Here is a 23,571-nt window from a genome sequence, read left to right as displayed (position 1 = left end):
TAAGACTGTGAGCCCCCTGTGGGACAACCTGATCACCTTGTAACCTCCCCAGCGCTTAGAACAGTGCTTTGCACATAGTAAGCACTTAATAAATGCCATTATATAAAAAAAAAGAGGTGGGTTAGAACCCCAGGTCCTTCTGACTCCCAGGCCCGGGATCTAGCCACTAGACCACGCTGCTTCTGATTGAAATTTAAAGGCCCATTTCTTCCAGGGCCTACAGAAGTCATAACTTGGTTTCTTACCTCATTCTCTGTTCGGGGAGGCACATTTTCTAATAAGTCAATTCCATTGACCACCATGCTCTTCTTCTCTTTTATTGGCACCTTGAAGACAACTTTGGAAGACTTCTTGTAGCCTTCTTTGAGAGACATCAGCACGGGATCTAAAGAGGAGAAGGATTCCGAGTCATTAGTCTAACAGGCATTTCTAGATCACTCTGATGATGGTTTTTTTGTTGTTGTTTATTAGTTTTTGGGTTTTTTATGGTATTTGTTATGCACTTACTATGTCCCAGGCATTGTACTAAGTGCTGGAGTAGATACAAGCTAATTAGATTGGACATAGTCCCTGTACCACACAGGGCTCACAGTCTTCATCCCCATTTTACAGATGAGGTACGCTGAGGCCCAAAGAAGTAGAAGTGACTTGTCCAAGGTCACATAGTAGGCAAGTGGCAGAGCTGGGATTAGAACGCAGGTCCTTCTGACTCCCAAACCTATTGCTCTATCCAATAGGCCATGCTGCTTCTCAGTCAGTTGATCTGTGTTAATCGATCCCCAGTGTTAAGTGCTTAACAAATACCATTCAAAAACATAACAAGAAGAGTAGTAGTAGTTACAATCCCTGCCTTCAAGAAGTCTACAGTCTTGACACAGAAAGGCCTCTCAGTCCGGCAGGGGTTTCCTTACCCCACTGCCCAGAAGGAGTCCAAGCTGCCTTCTCATCTGTAATAACAATGGAACTTGTTAAGTACTTCTTGTATATGAAGCACTTGTGGTAAGCACTGGGGTAGGTCCAAGATCATCTGATCAGACTCAGTCCCTGTCCCACACAGTCTAAGGGAGAGGGAGAGTAGGTATTGGATCCCCATTTTATAGATGAAAAAACTGAGGCCCAGAGAATCAAAGTGACCCATCCAAGGTCACACGCAGGCAAGAAGCAGAGCGGGTATTAGAACTCAGGTCTCCTGACTTCCAATCCTGTACGCTTGCCGCTAGGCCACGTCACTTTCCGTCAGTTTGCACAACTGTACGGTCGTGTTGAAAGCCGGGAAGTGTGGGGAATTCAAACTGCTCTGAGTGTGGGCAGAGGAGTCATTCATTTATTCATTCAATCATATTTATTGAGCACTTACTGTGTGCAGAGCACTGTACTAAGCACTTGGGAAGTACAAGTTGGCAACATATAGAGATGGTTCCCTACCCAATAATGGGCTCACAGTCTAGAGTCACTCTGCTCTGCCTCTGCCTCCATTTGTTCCCCTCTGGTTTTGATTTTGCTTTTTTTAAAAAAATGGTATTTTTTAAGGGCCTACTATGTGCCAGACACTGTAGTAAGCACTGGGGTCGATACAAGTTAATCAGGTTGGACGCAGTCCCCATCCCACATGGGGCTCACAGTCTTCATCCACATTTTAGAGATGAGGTAACATTCCTCACAGCCCCTAGCCCCCCAGAAAATCAGCAGGGTGCCCGAGTCATCAAGGCAGGCAAGGCTTCTGGCCCAGACTTGCACAACTCTTGTACATATTTACTATTCTATTTATTTTATTTTGTTAATATGTTTTGTTTTGTTGTCTGTCTCCCCCTTCTAGACCATGAGCCCGTTGTTGGGTAGGGACCATCTCTATATGTTGCCAACTTGTACTTCCCAAGTGCTTAGTACAGTGCTCTGCACACAGTAAGCACTCATGAACTCCTCCCCCAAGCCCCACTGGCCTCAAGACAGCCCAGCTCCAGCTTTGCCGGCAAGCCTGCCCCTGAGCAGATTCCTGGTGTGAGAGTCCTGGAAGCGGGGAGAAGAGAAGGCCTGGGAGGGGGGAATGGAAGGGGGTGGGGGCAGATGAGCGAGGACGTGTTCAGGCCTTCCAGTGCCCCAGAGGCTAGAAATAGCCTCACCACAGAGCCGCTGTCTCAACAGCTGGCCCGGAGCCAGTCACAAGGCAGGGCCCTGGGACCGAGCTGCAGGGGACGAAGGGAGAGAGAAGGAGTCAGAGGGTGCTGGGAGAGAAGCCAAAAGGGGAGTGATTTACCACACTGGGCGACTGGGGCTTTTCTGAGCCTTCTGGGCCTCGGCCTCCAACTCAGTCGCCGCTCTGGCAAATGGCCTCAGATCTAAGGGAAAACCTGCTCTTTTCCACATCTTGTGCAACAGAGAGAGATTTCTGACCCCTGAAACCTTCCCCCTTGGCCGGCGGAGACTGGAGTAAATAAATATCCAGATGCTAATTGAATGCTCTGCCTGGCTTGCCGGGACTGTCTTTAGAGAGAATAATGGCTTCGCTGAATCTTCATTTGGCATCGAAAGCTCCAAGTCACAAATGATAAGACAAAATTGCTCTGCTCAGAGGAGGAGATATTCACAGAAAATGGTGGACCCGAGAGCAGCATTGTGTCTTTGTAAGCCGAGGGAGATAGTTCCGTGGGGCTGAAAAAACGCTTGTGGCTTCTTGGCAGATGCTCCTTGCCTGTATCTAGGGGTCTGACTGGAGTCAGAAGGAGGGTGGACATTCGTTCCGCTTCAGATCGGACAGTGTGGATTTCAGTTTGTCTGACCCCCCCCACCCCCGCACAGTGAGGATATAGCACCAGATGCCTTTACATCCAGTACTTTCCTATTCAGGGCCCAACCTCCCTCCGCCTCGGCTTCTGCTACAAAGCTCCATGACCAGGATTAATAATAATGAATAATTGCTGTATTTATTAAGAGCTTACTCTGCGTCAAGCAATGTTCTAGGTGCTGAGGTATATACAAGTTAATCAGGTTGGACAGAGTCCCTGCCCTGCCCTGGCAGCCAAAGTGGGAGGGAGAAAAGGTATCGAATCCCCATTTTACAGTTGAGGGAACTGAGGCCCAGAGAAGTGAACTTACTTGTCCAAGATCACACAGTAGACAAGTGGCAGAGCCGGGATGAGAACCCTGGTCCTCTGACTCCCAGGCCAGTGCTCTAGCCACTAATAATATTCATTATACTAATTATTGTACTTGCTATGCACTCACTATGTGCCAAGCACTGTTCTAAGAGCTGGGGTGGACACAAGTTAATCAGGTTGGACACTGTCCCTGTCCCACGTGGGGCTCACACTCTTAATCCCCATTTTATAGGTGAGGTAATAATACTAATAATAATAATGATAATAATGATGGCATTTGTTAAGTGTTTACTGCATGCCAAGCACTGAGAAATGAAGTGACTTGCCCAAGGTCCCACAGCAGACATATGGCAGACCAGGGATTAGAACCCAGGTCCTTAGGCCACAATGCTTCAGAAGCAGAGCCTGTGTTCACTGGGACCCAGAAGCAGATGCCACGGAGCTGGAGCAAGTGATGCGGAGGGCAGGGAGCCCCTCAGAGCAATGCTTTGGGTGCAGGGGGGCAGATTGGAGAGACATCTACATGTGACATCATTACGTTCTGCTAGGTATCCAACAGGAGGCAAGCCGAGCAGCTGGTGCCTGAGGGTCTGCTCTCAGGGAGGGCCGGAGCGGGGGGCCCCTGGATGGATGTCTCTGTCCCTTTTCTTCCCTACAGGACGACCCGTCGCCTCAGGTCTGTTGGCCGGGGCAGGCTGGAAGGTAAGAGTTTTTCCATCCCATTTTGTAGCAAGGTAAACTCAAGCCAGGTGTCTGCTGGGTGACCTTGGGAAATTCACTTTACTTCTCTGGGGGACTCAGTTACCTCATCTATAAAATGGGGATTAATAATAATAATAACAATAATAATAACTATGATGATGATGATGATAATTGTGGCATTTTGTTAAGCGCTTACTATGTGCCAGGCACTGGACTCAGCTCTAGGTGGGTAGATGAGGGAACTGAGGCATAGGGAAGTCAATTGACTCACGCAAGGTCCCACAGCAGACAAATGGCGGAGCCAGGATTAGAAGCCAGGTCCTCCTGACTTCCAAGCTGGTGCTCTATCTACTAGGCCATATTGCTTCCCTTCATCGTCCTTCCCCTTCATCACCCTGTCTAAGGCAGCAAAGCCTAGTGGGAAGAAAGTGGCTCCATGAGTCAAAAGACCAGAGTTCTGGTCCTGCCTCGACCACAGACCTGTTGGGTGACCTCGAGCAAGCCACTGAGCCTCGTTGGGCCTGTTTCCTCATCCATCTAATGGGACAAAACTCCCTATCTTCCTTCCCTGTTGGACTATGAGCCCCATGTGGGACAGGGTCTGTGTCCCATCTGACAATCCTGTAACTACCCAATAATTAGCGCTTAGACCAGTGCTCTGCATATAATAAGCATTCAATAAATACCACTGATTGATAATTAGCACAGTGCTCATCACAAAGGCATCTCTTGCTTAATAAAACTATCGTAATGTGCAAGAGATTGTTTGAGATGAGGGTGAAGACTGTGAGCCCCATTTTGGATAGGGACTGTGTACAACCTGATTAGCTTGTATCTCCCCCAGTGTTTAGAACAGTGCTTGACATATTGTAAGGGCTTAACAAATACCATCATTATTACTATTATTAAGTAGGGGGAGAGGGGAAGGAGGAGGTGAGGGAATTCTGATCCTGAGCTGGGGGGAACAGGGGGTGGGAAACCCATCCCCAGCCGACTCTGATTGCCACTGCCACCGCCACCTCAGTTCTGCCACCGTCCAGAGTCGGACAGTGACATTAACACTTTCACTGGAGAGGTGGATTTCCGGGGGCCCTCACCTCTGTTGACTCCTCCCAGCCATTCATCTGGCATCAGAGCAGGCTCCGTCCCGGGGGTCATGGGGTAGATGTCTTCCTGGTAAGACTCCGACTGCAGACAACAGGAGGAAGAATGCGAGACCAGTGAAAACAGCATGCGGACAATGGCAGGTTCTGGTTCAGAACCTCAATCCCCATCCTAGTCCCCCTTCTCGTCCATCAATCAATCAATCAATCAATCAATCATATTTATTGAGCACTTACTGTGTGCAGAGCACTGTACTAAGTGCTTGGGAAGTACAAGTCGGCAACACACAGAGACGGTCCCTACCCAACAGTGGGCTCACGGTCTACATTCCTCTCCATCCCCCTCCAACCAGCCCCCTGGGATACAGGAGAGGAATCTCTGGGAGAGGACAGTGCCTGGAGAACCCGCTTCTCAGAAGAAAATTTAAGGCCCCTTTTTTACTCCCCTTCCTAGACGGAGTCTTCTTCCCCCAACTCATTGTTGGCAGGGGGTCAGGAGCCCCTAAACCACTACATAAGACTTGTATCTGGACAAAAGTAGAGTTTGGGGTTGCAGGGTGGGAAAAATACCCTGTTTTGTGTGCTTTTTTTATCGTACTTGTTAAGCACTTACTACACAGCAAACAGTGTATTAAGTGCTGGGGTAGATAGATGCTAGTCAGGTTGGACAGAATCCCCATCCCGCAGGGGGCTCACAGTCTAAGTTGGAGGGAGGAGGATTGAATCCACATCTTACAGATGAGGAAATTGAGGCATAGAGAAGTGAGGTCTCTTGCCCAAGGTCACCATAGTCGACAAGTGATGGAACTGGGATTTGAACCCAGGTCCTCTGACTCCCAGGGCTGTGCTCTAACCACGAGGCAAAACTGCTTCCCTATTTAAACACAGGTGGCACTGCCTCTTGTGGGGGCTGGGCTAACTCTTTAATGGCAGAAGGGGGTGGGGGTAGGGCAGGGCTGAGAGGTTCAGGGATAGCCCCACAGCTGCAAGGGGGTCTTGGGACTGGACAGACAACAGGCCCGGGAGGTGGGGGCACTCCCCACTGGACCTCCCACCAGGACCCCTTCTCCAGCCCAGCCTGCACCTTCCACTCCTTTGCCGCTAACCTCCTCACTGTGCCTCATTCTCGCCCGTCCTGCTGTCGACCCCCGGCCCACGTCCTCCCCCTGGCCTGGAATGCCCTCCCTCCGCACATCCTCCAAGCTAGGTCTCTTCCTCCCTTCAAAGCCCTATGGAGAGCTCACCTCCTCCAGGAGGCCTTCCCAGACTGAGCCCCCTCCTTTCTCTTCCCCTCCCCATCCCCCCCACCCTACTTCCTTCCCCTCCCCACAGCACCTCTATATATGTTTGTACAGATTTATTACTCTATTTATTTTACTTGTTCATATTTACTATTCTATTTATTTTATTTTGTTAATGATGTGCATCTAGCTTTACTTCTATTTATTCTGATGACTTGACACCTGTTCACATGTTTTGTTTTGTTGTCTGTCTCCCCCTTCTAGACTGTGAGCCCGTTGTTGGGTAGGGACCGTCTCTATATGTTGCCAACTTGTACTTCCCAAGTGCTTAGTACAGTGCTCTGCACACAGAAAGCGCTCAATAAATATGATTGAATGAATGAATGACCGAGGCATAGAGACACCCCCCCTCCCGCCCCAGCAGGTGAAGAGTCCGTCCGACTGGGTGAGCAGTTGGATACAAGCCCACCTGGGTTGTCCCATCTTGTGCCTGCCCCCTCAATCCCCTCTGACTCCGAACTCCAAAGCCATAATGGCTATCGGACAACTGAGGTAAATCCAGATCCCTGAGAGGCCGCGAGAGAGAGTAAATAAAGTCCCTGTTGTTCCCTGCAGCTGGGAGGAGGCTGCTGCTCCACATCGTCCTTCCCAGCTTCCAGGGGCCATCTTGAGCTGCTCCTGATTCCAATGTCATTCTCTGAGGACGTCACTTGGGTGATATGTTTTGTTTTGTTGTCTGTCTTCCCCTTCCTAGACTGTGAGCCCGTTGTTGGGTAGGGACCGTCTCTATATGTTGCCGACTTGTACTGCCCAAGCGCTTAGTACAGTGCTCTGCACACAGTAAGTGCTCAATAAATACGATTGAATGAATGAATGAATAAATGAATGAGGTGGTTGGAGCGGGTTGAGAAGTTCTTTACCCTCACTGAATTTCAGCTCAGCAGCACAAGGGGGAAGAGTGGAGTCTGGGGTTCTAGAACTGGGTTCCACCAGGAGGAAGGCTGGTCATCTCCCCAAGAGGCTAGAAATGGCTGTCATCCAGGTGGGAGGGGGCAAAGGGGGGGCACGGATGACTGTGCTGGTAGCTTCTGGACCATCTCCCACTCCTGAGGGACCAACCCTCCAATCTGCTGCCTTCTATTATACCCCACCTCACCTTCTCCTTGGGCCTTGTTCTTGTCTCTCCCTGGCTCATGTCCTCCTTCATGGGACCCTCTCCCCCTACAGTGTCCGGAACTCCCTCCACTTACAGATTCACTGGACCTCAGCTCACTCCATCTTCAAAGCCCTCCTGAAGTCCCACCCCCTCCAGGAGGTCTTCCCTGATTTATTTGCTTCTCCCTAGCTCCCATCCTACCAACCATCCCTTCAGGACTCACAACCACCAGACCACTTTTCTTGCCCCCTAATAATAATAATAATAACCATTGTTGCAGACTATAAACTTGTTGTGGACAGGGAATGAGTCTATCAGCTCTGTTACACTGTACTCTCCCCAGCCCTTAGTACAGTGTTTGGAAGACAGTAAGCGCTTAATAAATACAACTGATTGATTGATTGATTATTGTGTTTATTAAGTACTTACTGTGGGCCAAGTACCGTACTAAGCACTGGAGCCTTATTGAAGGCACATCTCCTCCAAGAGGCCTTCCCAGACTAAGCCACTCTTCCTCATCTCCCACTCCCTTCTGCATTGCCCTGACTTCCTCCTTTTGTTCTTCCCCCTTCCCAGCCCCACAGCACTTATGTACATATCTGTCATTTTATTTATTTGTACTGATGTCTGTCTCCCCAACTCTAGACTGTGAGCTCATTGTGGGCAAGGAATGTCACTCTTTATTGCTGTATTGTACTTTTCCAAGAGCTTAGTATAGTGTTTTGCACACTCACTAGTGCTCAATAAATACAAGTGAATGAATGAATGAGTAGCTACAAGATAATCAAGTTGGACTCAGTCCATGTCCCACAATTCACTCTGCTGCTTCCCTCATCTACAATTTACTTTAATGCCTGTCCCCCAGTTTAGACTTTAAACTCCTTGAGGACAGGGCTCATGTCTACCAACTCGATTGTATAGTACACTCCCAAGTGCTTAGTCCAGTGCTCTGCACACAGTCAGTGCTCAGTCAATGTTACTGAATGGTTGACTGGTTGATTACTAAAAAAGCCACGGAACCAGACTGAACTGGATACCGTTGGACAAGCCCTAATTTACTTATCTATCCTCCTCCTCTCCATAAATTAGTCTGTGCCTCATCTCTGCCTTTAGGACGTAAGCTTGGAGAAAGCAGGGATCGTGCCTTCTAACTGTACAGTTCCCTCACTGGAGCTCAGTACAGAGCCCTGCCCACCACTGACTGAACGTTGTACTCACCCTCCGGGGCACGATCATGGAAATGGGCTCGATTAGTCCCTTGAGGGTCACCAGCTTGTAGAATCGGAACACCTCGCAAGCTGACACATCCAGCCCATGCTTGGGCATCACGCCTGAGAAGAGAGAGAGAGACGGCGTAATAATAACAGTGGTATTTGTTATGCACTTACTATGTGCCAACCACTTTACTAAGCACTGGGGTGGATACAAGCAATACTTGCTGCTTCTGTTCCCCATATTAGATGGTAAACTCCTTGAGGCCAGGGAACATATCTACCAACTCTATTGTATTGTACTTATTTTATAACATTTATTTATATTAATGTCTGTCCCCCACTCTAGACTGTAAACTTGTTATGGGCAGGGAATATGTCTGCTACTTTTGTTGTATTGTACTCTCCTAAGCACTTAGTACAGTGTTCTGTACAATAAATGCCACTGATTGATTGATTGATTGATTCTCTCCCAAGTGCTAAGTACAGTGTTCTGCACCCGGTCAGTGATCAATTAATGCCATTGATCAATTGGTTGATCAATCAAACCAGATTCAACCAGACATCACTGGATGAGCCAGCACTCTCAAGATGCAAACATTCCTGGCAGCCTTAGATCAATCAATCAATCAATCAATGGTACTTATTGAGCGCTTAATGTGCGCAGAGCATTGTACTAAGCACTTAATAATAATTATGATGCTTGTTAAGCGCTATGTGCCAAGCACTGTTTTAAGCACTGGAGAAGATACAAATTTATCAGGTTGGACATAGTCCCAGTCCCACATGGGGCTCATGGTCTTAATCCCCATTTTGCAGATGAGGTAATGAGGTTCAGAGAAGTGAAGTGACTTGCCCATGGTCACACAGCAGACATGTGTCAGAGCTGGAAGTGGAAGAGTACAAGAGAATTGGTACACCTGTTCCCTGCCCAGAGCGAGCTTACAGTCTAAAGGGGGAGGCAGACATGAATATAAATAAATCATTTAGGACAGACAGTCATAGAAATAAATAATTTATAGGTCCTGAATGTCAAGCGGAAAACACAAACCCAACATATGTGGATTTAAAACTCGGGGCAGGAGCGGCGATTCATCCCCCGCATCAGAAAGTATGTGTGTGCCGGGGGGGGGGGGGGGGGGGGGGGGGGGGAGGGCGGTTGGGGATGATTGATCAAGAGGAACTGCTGAAAGCCTCTGAAAGGGTAAATGGGCCAGTTGTCCTGTTGTGAGACTCTGTTTTCACTCACACACACAAACACACCAGACAAACCAGTCAGGGGAAAGTTCACGTGGATCCAGCCACAGACAAAGGTGATGCCAATGTGCTCTGAGATAAGAGGCTGCTGCCATGGAAACTCCCTCGCAACATGGCCGGAAGGCTGCCAGAGAATCAGGGGGGTACGGCTCCTGACAACGTGAGCCGGTCGGGGCTAGGCCTGCCGCGGGATCAGAATCCACAGCCTGCGAGCTCCCTTGCAGAGGCAGACTTGGGGAGGACAACTGTGGGGACTTCTCCTGAATCAGGGCATCTGGCTCAGACCCCCGTCCCCCCTCTCCCCAAGGTCAGAATGGTGTGGACTTCTGATCAAGCCTGGGCCCTGCCTGGAGAACGGGCACCCAAAGGCACGTGGCTGGCTAATCCCTCCCAGAGGAGGTGGGGGAACAGCCCTGTGCTCAGCCAGTTGGAGGTGGCAGTGGGGGAAAAAGGCGAGGAGGGAGAGGGCAGGAGAGGGAGGAAGTGGGGGCAGAGGAGGGCAGAAGGGGAGAGGAGGTGTCCAGGCTGGGGCTGGGGTGGGTGTCTGTGAGCTCAGATTGGAAATCACAACCCAGACACTGAGAAGTCTACAACTGGTGGGTTCTCAGCCACCTCCTCACTGTGACCTCAGGTTCCCAGCAGATATACCACTGGCTCAGTGCATGCTGGGAGGTGCGACCTGTTGCAACACAGCAGGCCAGGTGGGGGAACCTGGAGTCCCAGACTGGGGAGGGCAGAGGAGGGCCAGGAGGGAGACAGTAAGCTGGGAAAATCTGCCCCCTCACCCACAGGGAAGACGGGGACCCTCCCGGGACTGAAACCCTGTTGTCCTTAACACACAGCAGCAGCCACAGACCCTGGAGATGTGTCTGGTGAGGAAGCCCATTCTGAGCAAGGTGCAGTCACCAAGCTAGGCACCCTCCACTGTTTCTATCACAATCCTCCAAAACTGCCACCCCTGAAGAACCAACTCACCCAAAAGCCATTTCACTGGGGAAATGAGAAGAAATTTCCCAGTATTGCCAAGGTGCCCATGGTCAAAGCTCTTCCACTTCCAGGATATCACAGGGAGGGGCAGCCTGGCAAGGGGCCTGGTATTCTCCAGCCTCCCCATAGCCCCTCCTCCTCCTCCATTTTGCCAGCAGGCAGTCTGAGGCCCAGAGAGAAGTGACTCCCCAAGGTTATCCGGCAAGTAAGGGGCAGAGAAAGGCAATTTACTCTACCTCCGGGCCCGCAGTACTTATTTTCACAGCCTTACACTTTGCTGCGTCCCCCATCTGGAATTTATTTTAATGTCTGCTCCCCAGATTAGGTGGTAAATTTAGTTCTGTGCCCTCTACACCACCCTGCCTTTCTCAGATGTTCCCCCAGACTGCATACAAATAGGGAACAGAGTCCAATTTTATTTGGCATTCAAACTCAACCCAGGATTTGGAGGTGATCAGCCTGAACCAAAGCAGGGTAATACCCTTTCAGACACTGGTGCCCCAGTGCACCCTGGGAGAGAAGCAGCTTTCACTTCCGGGCAAGCAATCAAATACCTAATACAAATGAACAGGTGGGAGGGCAGGGGTCGTGTCTACCAACTCTACTGCACCCTCCAAAACACTTAATACAGTGCTCTGCACCCAGTAAGCACTCGATAAATAACATTGATTAATTGTGACTCCTCCAGGCATCCTTACCCAGGCCTTTCTGTGGGGCTGGAGAGCGGAATTCCATAAGATAGCTCAGGTAGGGCTTCTCCAATCCAATTTCATAGTAGCGGATGTTCCCATCGCCCTAAAAACAAGGACAGATGAGAGCCAGTCGTGGGGGCCTTCTGAGTTATTATTTCCCCTCACTCTGCCTCCCTGAGGGGTGACTGAGAATTATGCTCTCTTTATGGGGTATAATAACAACGGGCATTTGTTAAGCGCTTACTATTTGCCAAGAACTAGAGCAGATATAAGATAACAAGGCCAGATGCAGTCCCTGTCCCCAGCTGGGGCTCACTGCTTAAGGGAGAGGGAGAACAGGTACTGAATCCCCACTTTACTAATGAGGAAACTGAGGCCCAGAGAATAATAATAATAATAATGATAATAATAATTGTAGTATTTGTTAAGTGCTTACAGTGGGCCAGGCACTGTACTAAGCACTGGGATGGATACAAGCAAATCGGGTTGGAAACAGTTCCTGTACCACGTGGGGCTCACAGTCTCAATAAAGTGAAGCGATTCACCCAAGATCACACAGCAGGTAAGTGAGAGAGCGGAATCAAGTGCTTAGTACAGTGTCAAGAGCTTAGTACAGTGCTCTGCACACAGTAAGCGCTCAATAAATATGATTGAATGAATTAGAATCCAGGGCTTGACTCCCAGGCCTAGCTCTTTCTGCTGGGCCACACTGCTCCTTCAGATGTCGAGACGATGGATTAGAAGTGCACCTGTGGTCCCAGGAAACCTGACTTTCCCACTCAGTGATCGGAGGGTGTCCTCTATATGCTGGGCAGATGGCCGGAGGGCCAGGTCAAGGGAGTGGGCCAGGCTTTGAAGGTGAACCTTTCAAGGTGTAACACAGGAAGCGGGTGGGTAGACAGGGCAGGAAGTGGGAAGAACAGCCTGACCCCAGGTCTGAGAACATATCCACAGGGTAGGTCCTCAAAACCCTCTACCGCCCCACCTCCCTCCCTGTCCCCGGGGCCATCTACCTTTCCAGCCAGGTAGAGCATGTGCGTGTCCGCGTCGTAGAAGGGGAACAGGAGTCCGGAGAGACCGTCTATCTCCTCCTCGGTGAGGGGTATGGCCAGGTCCTCCTGTGCGCAGGGAAGACAGTCAGCCCCCGCCCCCCTCACGGTTGCAAGCTTACTGTGTTCCGAACAATCCCCTTCTGGACCATCGCAGCCTTTCCCAGAGGCCTGGGAGAGCCAGCTCTGGTCCCCAATAAACTGGGCCCGACAGAAGCAGGCAAGGAGCATTCTAGAAAGTCGTGTTGCCAGTTACGCTACCCCCCAATCCATGTTTACCCCGCCTCTCTTTGCCCGCTTCTTCCCCGGCTGCCCACCTCACTGGGCTCAGAGGATGTCCTGGTCTGCCTGAAATAGGCACACGTGGAGTCCATCACAAGTCACCACCACCACCACCGTCACCCCCGCCAAGAGACCGACCATGGAGAACAGGAAATTACCTTAGGCCCGCAGTCTGTTTTTCACTAGACCTGCGGCTTGGTTTCTTTTGGGCCCAGCGTGCTGGAGCCAAAGCTTATTTCCACAGCTGCTCTGTGGCTGATTTCCAGAGGTGGAAGGGAAAACTTAGGTTTTCCTTTAATTTCCTTTGGCTGAAAATCAGGCTCCCCATCTCATCCCTCTCTGCACCCCTTTCCCAGCCTGCCCCCCAACCTCCGGCCTCCCTCTGTTTCCTTCCATCTCTCCGGCCTCTCTCTTGGGCTGACATGACTTATCAGCAGGTCCCTGGCAGTATGCCCTCCTGTCAGTCTCCCGGATGGGAACCTGGGGGCTGAGGGGGATGCCCTGCTTGCCTTCCCAGAAGCTGCCACTTCCACCTACCCGGCAGGCTGTGCTTGTCTGCGTGCAAGCAGACCCCCTGAGGGCTAGTCAGTCATGTCAAGGCAGCAAAGAAATTAGCGGCATTTGCTGGGCTGGAAATGAGGGCTCTGGTTCCTATCGAAATGCCCTAATTCAGGACCCTTACCATCTCGGGAGGGGGCTGGCCTCTAGAGACATACATCCCTTCTGCAGTAGCTGCAGGCTTGGCCTTTTAGCGACTCAATAACCTCATATGTTTTTTATTGCTAATGTACCTATAGTAATAATGATGATAATGATATTATTGTTTATTACACTTGCTGAGCGTATTTTACCTGGGTAAAATCCTGCATAGTGCACTAGGGGAAAGTTACAAGTAAAATGATAACGGTAACAACCCTTGGTATTTCTCTGGTGCTTTTCTTCCTTGGAAGCTCATTGTGGGCAGGGAATTATTGCTGAATTATTGCTTTATTGCTGAATTGTACTTTCCAAGGGCTTAGTACAGTGCTCTACACACAGTAAGCGCTCAATAAATACTATTGAATGAATGAATGAAAGGAATTCCTTGTTCTTTCCAGTTGACCGTTACCTCTCCTCCCCTTATTCCACTACAGTGCTAATAGCTTCCTATTGGGGCAACTTCCCCTCTAGATGGTTCCCCCTCTAGACTGTAAGCTTGTTGTGGGCAGGGAATGTAACCACCAACTCAGTTATATTGTACTCTCCCAAGCGCTCAGTACAGTGTTCTGCACACAGTAAGCACTCAATAAATACGAATGATTGATTGATTGTTTGATCTCCCACTGTTTCTCGTGACCCGCCAGGCCTATTTCACAGAAGGGAAGAGTGAGGCCCGGAGGGGGAGTGGGGCTGGCCCAGAAGTCCCGATGCCTCACACGCCCCCCGCCCCGCAATCTGCACTAGAAAGGAGCCTACACAGGAAGTGATTGGAATGGGGAGAGAGTCCCACATGGCATTTCCGCTTACCTGGTCCCAGAGTGCAATCTGTCTCGTGTTCCATCTGGACACGCCAGTGGTGAGAAGCCGCTTCGTGTTCCCGAGGAAGACCACCCGGTTAACGCGGTGGTTTTTACAGCTGGCTTCCTGGAGGACACAGAACATGGAGCTCAGTGTCTCCCACGGTGGGGGAACTTGGGGAGCAAGGTGACAGACATTCAAAATGGCAGTGATTTACAGGAACGGCGTCAGGGAGGGAAAAGGGTCCAGGGATGGGCCTGGGTTAAGCACGGACAAACAACAGGAGTGGCTTCTGTTTTGGAGAAGAGAAGCAGCATGATCTAGTGGACAGAGCACGGGCCTGGGAGTCAGAGGTCCTGGATTCTAATCTTGGTTCCACCACTTGGCTGCTGTGTGAACTTGGGCAAGTCACTTCACTTCTCTGGGCCTTAGTTACCTCATCTGTAAAATGGGGATTATGACTGTGAGCCCCACGTGGGGATATTCGTTCATTCAATCGTATTTATTGCATGCTTACTGTGTAAAGAGCACTGTACTAAGTGCTTGGGAGAGTACAATGCAACAATAAACAGACACATTCCCTGCCCAAAGTGAGCTTACAGTCTAGAGGTAGAAAACAGACAGGGACTGTGTCCAACCTGATTACCTTATATTTAACCCCAGAACATAGAATAGTGCCTGGCACATAATAAGCACTTAATAAATGCCATAAAAAAGAAAAAGAAAAGAGTCTCTCCCTTACCAAATCAATTACAGGTACTTACTGAGCATTTAATAGTTATGAATTGTGGCATTTATCAAGTGCTTACTACTTTTCAGGCAATGGGATAGATGCAAGATAATCAATCCCTGTCCCACAGAGCACTATACTAACCACTAGATTGTAAATCTATGAGGGCAAGGCTCATTGTCTACTAACTCTATTGTACTTTCCCAAGTGCTTAGTACAGTGCTCTGACACACAGTACTTCATAAAGACTGTTACTGATTGATTGAGTGTACCGTAGAAGAAAAAGACATGATCCCTGCTCTCAGAGAGCTTAGGATCCTAACAGGGAACAGAGGCAGATACAGAATATTTACAATTGTGAGGAAAAATTGAGCAACTGCTTCATAGTGGAATGGAAAGGTTGATAAGAGAATGAAAAAGCACTCAAGTAAAAGACAAGAATGTTGCTATGTTTGTAAGTGCTATGGGGTGCTACTAATATAAAGGAGGAGAGGAAGGAGTTGGGGGATATGAATCTGTTCTATATAACTGGGCCATCTACTCTATGCCAAACTATCCACCATTTTGTTCTTGGCCAACTAGGCCTCTTGATTGACTAGGATGTCAACAACTCATTCTAATAATATTGATAACCACGGCATTCGCTAAGTGCTTATTATGTGCCAAGAACTGTACTAAGCACCGGAATAAATATAATATACTCAGGTCAGATACAGTATAATAATAACAATAATTGTGGTATGTGTTCAGGCCTTACAGTGTGCCAAGCACTGCATTAAGCTCTGTGCCAAGCACTGCATTAAGCTCTGGGGTGGAGACAAGCATTTATTCATTCATTCAATCGTATTTATTGAGCGCTTACTGTGTGCAGAGCACTGTATTAAGCGCTTGGGAAGTACAAGTTGGCAACATATAGAGACAGTCCCTACCCAACAGTGGGCTTACAGTCTAGAAGCAAATCAGGTTGGACAAGGTCCCTGTCTCACATGGGGCTCACAGTCTCAATCCCCATTTTACAGATGAGGTAACTGAGGTTCAGAGAAGTGAAGTGACTTGCCCAAGGTCACACAGCAGACCAGTGGCAGAGCTGGTATTAGAACCAGTGACCCGCTGACTCCCAGGCCCGTGCTCCATCCGCTACACCATGCTCCTTCCTCGGGGTGATGCCCAGGGGGGCTCTCCAAAAATCCCTGCCCTATCACCTGCAAGACTCTGCCCGAGCGGGGTTCTATGACGCGCAGCTTCTTATCCTTGCAGGTGGTGGACAGCAGGCTGCCGTCCGTGTTGAAGGACATGCAGAGGATCACGTCGGTGTGGCAGTCGATCATCTTCACTGGCTCTCCGATATCCAGGTTCCAGATGAGAATCTGTGAGGAGGGACCCATGGAGCGGGTTGACTCAGTCCCCTGTTGCTGCCATTTTGGAAGCAAAACAGAAACTGCCCCCGCTTCCGCCTGCCATCTTGTCCTCCCGGGTCATAGCCTCCCTCAGCCCGCCCCGGAGCCCCAGCCCAACCCCCAGCTCACCTTGTAGTCATAGCCGGCACTGAACAGGATGTTGTTGGTGGTCGGGTGCCACTCCACCAGCCCCACCCGCCGACTGTGGCCGTAGAGTTCCAAGATGGCCTCTGTCATGTTCCTCTTCAGGCCGCCCTCGGGAATCTCCCACAGCCTCACCTGGGGAGGGCCACGGGGAGGGAGTCTGATTGAGATGCAGAAGAGAGCACCCGCTCGGGGCCACCCGCTGTCAGAGGGGCAGAGAGGCCCCAGGGCTTGTTCTGACACTCACCACTGAACCTTCATGTATTCTCCTCTGGTGCTTAGCACAGTACCTGGCATACCGTAGGTACTCAATGAATACCACTGAATTCAATTCTGTAGGAGGAGAGAGCTTTGACCTATTGCAATTCCCTTCTCTCAGAACTAGTGTTTTTAAAGCAAGAGGAAATGCTTGCCCATTAAGTCATAGTAATAGTAGTAGTAATAGTATTGGGATGCAGAACAGCGTAGTGGATAGAGCACAGGCCTGGAAGTCAAAAGGTTATGGGTTCTAATCCTGGCTCCTCCACTTTGCTGTGCAGCTTTGAGAAAGTCACTTCACTTCTCTGGGCCTCAGTTACCTCATCTGTAAGACTGTGAGCCCCAAGCGGGACAGGGACTGTGTCCAATCTGATTTGCTTGGATCCACCCCAGCGCTTAGTATGGTGCCTGGCACCTAGTAAGTGCCTAACAAATACCATAATGATAATTATTATTATTTAGCACCAGTAGTTATGATGGTAGAAGTAGTAGTAGGAGTATTAACAGTAGTCATGGTGATAATAGTAGTAGTAACATTTGTTGAACACCCACTTGATGCAGTGCACTGTTCATGGCTCTTGGAAAGTACAGACTGAAGAAGGGATGGTCTTTGTCCACAAGAGATTTATACTCTAAAACAGGAAAGTAACTCTGCTTAAAGCCAATTAACTCTATGGTAGAGTTCACATATCAGAAAGCAACTTCAAATGAAGGAAAATCTCAACCAAGATTGCGGAGCACCGTGGCCTAGTGGAAAGAGTATTAGCCTGGGAGTCAGAGGACCTGGGTTCCAATCCCGGATCCACCACATACCTGCTGTGTGACCTTGCACAAGTCATTTGACTTCTCTGTGCCTCAGTTTCCTCTTCTCTAAAAGAAGCACTGGCCTGATGACACCAGTTTATCGATTGAGAATCGATCTGGGCAGGGCTTCTCTACCTGTCTACTGGTTTACAATCTACACATAAAAACTCTGCCAACCAGATGTCGGGCCTGAAGTCCTATAAGGAAATTTTTATTTGGACAAATTGACCAGAGCACAGGATTCAGGGCTAAGCCCACTAGGCGCTTGGAAATCTCTGTTGATGAACAAATTTTTTTTTAACGGTGTTTGTTATGTACTTACTTATGAGCCAGGCACTGTAATAATAATAATTACGGTCTTTGTTAAGTGCTTACTACTAAGTGCTGAGGTAGATACAAACTAATCAGGTTGGACACAGTTCATGTCCCACATGAAGCTCACACTCTTAATCCCCATTTTAAAGATGAGGTAACTGAAGCACAGATAAATTAAATGACTTGCCCAAGGTCACACAGCAGACAAGCTGGGATTAGAACCCAGGTGCTTCTGACTCCCAGGCTCGTGCTCTATCCACTAAGCCACACTGCTTCTTACCGCCTCTTGCTAATTGAAAGCAAAGGATAGGATTAAATGTACTTTATGGCATGATGATTATTAGGGCCAAAGTGGCGAAAGCTTGTTAGTGGTGTTTCAATCAGTTCACTCAATCATTAGTATTTATTGAGCGCCTACTGTGTGCAGACACATTCCCTGCCCATAATGAGCTTTCAGTCCAGAGGAGAAGGCAGACATTAATATAAAGAAATAAATTATGGATATATTCATAAGTCCTGTGAGGCTGAGGGAAGGGTGAATAAAGGGTTCAAATCCAAATGCAAGGGATGCAGAAGGGAGTGGGAGGAGACAAAATGAGGGCTTAGTCAGGGAAGGTCTGTTGAAGGATATGTACCTTCAATTGGGCTTTAAAGATGGGAAGAGTGATCATCTTTTGGATATGAAGAGGGAGGGCATTCCAAACCAGGGGCAGGATGTGGGAGAGAGGTCAGTGGCAAGACAGAAGAGATCGAGGTACAGTGAGTACGTTGGCATTAGAGGAGTTAAATTTAGGCTGGGTTGTAGTAGGAGAGGAACAAGGTGAGATGGGAGGGAGCAAGGTGATGGAGTGCGTTGAAGCCGATGGTAAGATAAGGATGTATCTCAGTACAGTGCTCTGCACACTGTAAGCACTCAATAAATAGATTGAATGAATGTATCTTATCGCCTTATCTGTTCATCTTTTACACTGAATACATAATGGGAGAAGCTGGATTGGATGAAGATGAATGGGGAGTAAAGATTGGAGGAAGGAAATATAAACAACCTTCGTTATCCTGATGATACTACCCTACTAGCAGAAAGTGAAGATTTGAAGGGCTTGTTATTAAAAGTTAAGGAACAGAATAAAAAGATGGGCCTACATTTGAATGTCAGGAAAACAAAGATCATAACTACTGGAAATTTTAACACATTTGTAGTGGATGGAGAGAAGATTGAAATAGTTGACAATTTTTCTCTCCTGGGATTGATAATCAATAATAAAGGAACTAGTAGTCAAGAAATACGCCAAAGAGTAATGTTAGGAAGATTTGTTATGAAGAGCCTGGAAAAAGTGATGAAACGTGCCGATGAAACAGTTGCAACAAAAATGCAACTGTCAATTCTATGGTGTTTCCAGTGGCAACATATGGACCCAAAAGCTGGATAGTGAAAAAACATTATAGAGAAAGGGCATCGATTCGTTTGAAATGTGGTGTTGGAGAAGGCTTTTGAGAACACCATGGACTGCCCAAAACCCAAACAAATGGGTTTTGAAGCAAATGAAACCAAAGTGGTCTTTGGAAGGCCAAATGACTTGACTTAGATTAGCATATTTTGGACACATAATCAGTAGGACTAATTCTCTGGAGAAGATACTAAAGCGAGGAAAAGTCCAGGGAAAATGTGGAAGAGGCAGACCAGCAGCTAGATGGATAGAGACCATAACAATGATAATAGCAGAACTTTTAGCAAGGTTATGGATTATGACAGGATGTCTTGGAGAAAATATATCCACAGAGTTGCTATGAATCAGAAACGACTCGATGGCACTTGATAATAATAACAATAAGAAATTTCTGTTTGATACATAAGTGGGTGGGCAATCATCGAATGTTCTTGAGGAGTGGAGAAGCATGGGCTGAACGTTTCTGTAGAAAAATGAGCCGGGCAACAGGGTGAAATATGGACTGGTGTGGGGAGAGACAGGAGGCAGGGAGGTCGACAAGGCAGCTGATGCAGAAATAAAGACTGGAGAGGATAAATGCTTGGATTATCTGCTTGGATTAACTGCTTGGATAGCAGTGTTTGCTGCCAGGTTATTGTTGTATAAATTTTTTAATGGCATTTTATTAAGCCCTCACTATGTGTCAGGCACTGTACTTAGTGCTTACTAGATAACTGGGGTGGACAGAGTCACAGTCTTAACCCTCATTTTACAGATGAGGAAAATGAGGAACAGAGAAGTGAAGTGACTTGCCCAAGATCACAGAGCAGATAAGTGGTGGAGCTGGGATTAGAACTCAGGTCCTCTGACTCCCAGGCCCATACTCTTTCCATTAGGCCATGCTGCTGCCCCCTAAAATGGTGCAAAAGGGTTTTAGCTTGCCAAAAGTATGGAAATTGGCAAATACACACATGCACACACACACACACACACAAACATACACACCCTATCTGCAGGCTGTGAGGCTATCTGGAAGTTCTATCCCACTATTCTGAATCCAACCTGCTATAGATGAAAACTTTCTTTTTTTTCTTTTCTCTAATGGCAGAGATCCTTTTCTTCACTCTCAACTCTTCAGAAAGCACTGTCAGAACCAGAGGCGAGGCCTTTTACCAACCTCATTCTGGGAAGGAACAAGAAGAAATCTAGGTAGTCTTCAGAAAAAAAAAGCCTCTACATAACTCCCCATCTCCCCTCAAAGAGTCCTCCCAGAGAATTAAAGGAGCAATAGTAACCTACTTTTTCTTTCCCCAGAGCAGGATTCACATGTGGAAAAAGCTAATGACTGTGATCCATGTCAACCACTTTCTATGTGCCCCGCAGAGAGTAGCAGCGTGGCCTAATGGAAAGACCGAAAGGGAGTCTGAGGATTTGGGTGCTAACCCTGGCTCTGCCACTTCCTGCTGGGTAACCTTGGGCAAGTCACTGGGCCTCAGTTTCCTCTTCCGTAAAATGGGAATTAATATGTACTCTCCCTTCTCGATCAATCAATGGTATTTACTATGCACTGACTATACGCACAGCACTGTACTAAGCGCTTGGGGGAGTACAATAGAAGAAGCGCTTTGTACAGTGCTCTGCACACAGTAAGCGCTCAATAAATACGATTGATTACAATACAACATAATTTACTGAATTCTCCTGAGACTATGAACCTTGTGTGGAACAGGGACTGTGTCCAATCTGCTTATCTTATTCCAAGCACTAAGTATTGTGCTCAGCACATAGTAAGGGCTTACCAAAAACCACATTATTATTATTATCGTAATTATTATTATGGTGAATAAGAAGCAGCATGACGTAGTGGATAGAGCTTGGGCCTGGGAGTCAGAAGGTCATGGAGTCTGACCCCAGCTCCACCACTTATCTACTGTGTGACCTTAGGCAAGTCACTTCATATACCTCAGTTACCTCATCTGTAAAATGGGGATTGAGACCATGAGTCCCACATGGGACAAGGACTGTGTCTAACCTGAAAAACTTGTATCTACCCCTGTGCTTAATACAGTGCCTGGCACATAGTAAGTGCTTAATTCCACAATTATTATTATTATTATATGGGGTAGAAGCAATATAAGCAGATTAGACCCAGTCCCTGTCCCATATGGGACTCACAGTTTTCCGGTGGAAAGAGAACTCACTAACTAGACTTTCCCCTCCCTTCCCCAAGTATGAGGCACATTTTCATTTCAAGTTTGAAGAGATAAGAGACAGACTTCTGACAGTTGGAAGACCTCTCCCTGTTAATACAAGGCCTGGGAGGAGGATAACGGACATTTTCTAGAGAGACAAGAAGGGGTGTGGTGGCAGTCCATGTATAAACACACCAATGGTTGCCCTTGAAGGCCCTTGCTGGAAAGGAAGGACCCTCGGTCTGAATTAGAGATGAAGCAGGGCGGACAGGGCTGAGGCTGAGAGCTAGAGAAGGGATGACTTCAGTATGGTCTATGATGGCACCAGGGGACACCAGACATCCCTCTCTAAGCCAGGAAACATAAAACGCAGCTCCCTCTGCTTCTCCAGCTCGCCTTTTTTGTTGTCATACTTCGTCAAAGCACTTAGGACGGTACAGTGAATTGCTTGCTGTAGCTGCTCCATAGCTTCCATTACTAGTGACAATTTTCCTTTGTAGCCACGTGGCTAATAATAATAATAAGGGCATTTATTAAGTGCTTACAGTGCAAAGCACTGTTCTAAGATCTGGGGAGGTTACAAGGTGATCAGATTGTCCCACGGGGCGCTCACAGCCTTAATCCCCATTGTACAGATGAGGTAATGGAGGCACAGAGAAGTTAAGTGACTAGCTGACAATTGGAGGAGCTGGGGTTTGAACCCTTGACCTCTGACTCCAGAGCCCGTGCTCTTTCCACTGAGCTATGCTGCTTCTCTGGAAATAGCAGAAGCCTGAGAGTCAAAGGACCTGGATTCCATTCCCAACTCTGCCACTTGTCTGGTGTGTGACCCTGACCAAGTCACTTAACTTGCCTCAGTTTCCTCATCTATAAAAGCAGGAGTCATTACATGTTCTCCCTCCAATTTAGGCTGAGAGCCCTGGGCAGGGTGGACAAGGCTGTGGGGCCCGATTATCCACCTCACCACCTGCTACACAGTAAGCACTTGATAAATACCACAATTATTATTATCTTGCTCCACCCCTTTAAGGACGTTTTCATGCTCTTTAGCACCTCTCCCTCCCCTTCTAGACTGTAAGCTCGTTATGGGCAGGGAATGTGTCTGCTAATTCTGTTGTGTTGTACTCTTACAATCTTTTAGTACAGTACCCTGCACATAGTGAGTGCTCAATAAATATGACTGTTTGGTCAACACGGGGAAAGGAAGGAGGTGGGTGTAGGAGGAAAACAGGAGGTTCATTCAATTCAATCGTATTTATTGAGCGCTAACTATGTGCAGAGCACTGTACTAGGCGCTTGGGAAGTACAAGTTGGCAACATATAGAGACAGTCCCTACCCAACAGTGGGCTCACAGTCTAGAAGGGGGAGACAGAGAACAAAACAAAACATATTAACAAAATAAAATAAATAGAATAGATATGTACAAATAAAGTAAATAGAGTAATAAATACGTACAAACATATATACATATATACAGGTGCTGTGGGGAGGGGAAGGAGGTAAGGCGGGAGGGATGGAGGGGGGAGGAGGGGAAGAAGAAGGAGGGGGCTCAGTCTGGGAAGGCCTCCTGGAGGAGGTGAGCTCTCAGTAGGGCTTTGAAGGGAGGAAGAGAGCTAGCTTGGCGGATGTGCGGAGGGAGGGCATTCCAGGCCAGGGGGATGACATGGGCCGGGGGGTCGACGGCGGGACAGGTGAGAACGAGGCACGGTGAGGAGATTAGCGGCAGAGGAGCAGAAGGTGAGGGCTGGGTTGCAGAAGGAGAGAAGGGAGGTGAGGTAGGAGGGGGCGAGGTGATGGAGAGCCTTGGAGCTGAGGGTGAGGAGTTTCTGCCTGATGCGTAGGTTGATTGGTAGCCACTGGAGATTTTTGAGGAGGGGAGCAACATGCCCAGAGCGTTTCTGGACAAAGACAATCTGGGCAGCGGCGTGAAGTATGGATTGAAGTGGGGAGAGACACGAGGATGGGAGATCAGAGAGGAGGCTGATACAGTAATCCAGACGGGATAGGATGAGAGCTTGAACGAGCAGGGTA

General features: G+C 48.3%; 1 protein-coding gene across 2 annotated transcripts in view; it reads right to left on the bottom strand.

The window, feature by feature from the left end:
* CORO2B (coronin 2B) overlaps positions 1–23,571 on the bottom strand; it is a 150,081-nt gene that overhangs the window by 5,150 nt on the left and 121,360 nt on the right. For both annotated transcript variants that reach the window (XM_038767117.1, XM_038767118.1), the window contains exons 4-11: positions 16,529–16,678; positions 16,205–16,369; positions 14,282–14,398; positions 12,458–12,562; positions 11,451–11,547; positions 8,516–8,628; positions 4,895–4,985; positions 246–385 (exon numbers count right to left, since the gene is read on the bottom strand). In XM_038767117.1, the coding sequence (XP_038623045.1) occupies positions 246–385; positions 4,895–4,985; positions 8,516–8,628; positions 11,451–11,547; positions 12,458–12,562; positions 14,282–14,398; positions 16,205–16,369; positions 16,529–16,678 (978 nt within the window). The remainder of the gene's footprint in view (positions 1–245; positions 386–4,894; positions 4,986–8,515; positions 8,629–11,450; positions 11,548–12,457; positions 12,563–14,281; positions 14,399–16,204; positions 16,370–16,528; positions 16,679–23,571) is intronic.

Source organism: Tachyglossus aculeatus, chromosome 26 (genome assembly GCF_015852505.1).
Source record: "Tachyglossus aculeatus isolate mTacAcu1 chromosome 26, mTacAcu1.pri, whole genome shotgun sequence".
Classification (NCBI taxonomy): Eukaryota; Metazoa; Chordata; class Mammalia; order Monotremata; family Tachyglossidae; genus Tachyglossus; species Tachyglossus aculeatus.
Note: the sequence above shows the minus strand (reverse complement) of the source record. Positions and strands in the feature narration are given on the sequence as shown.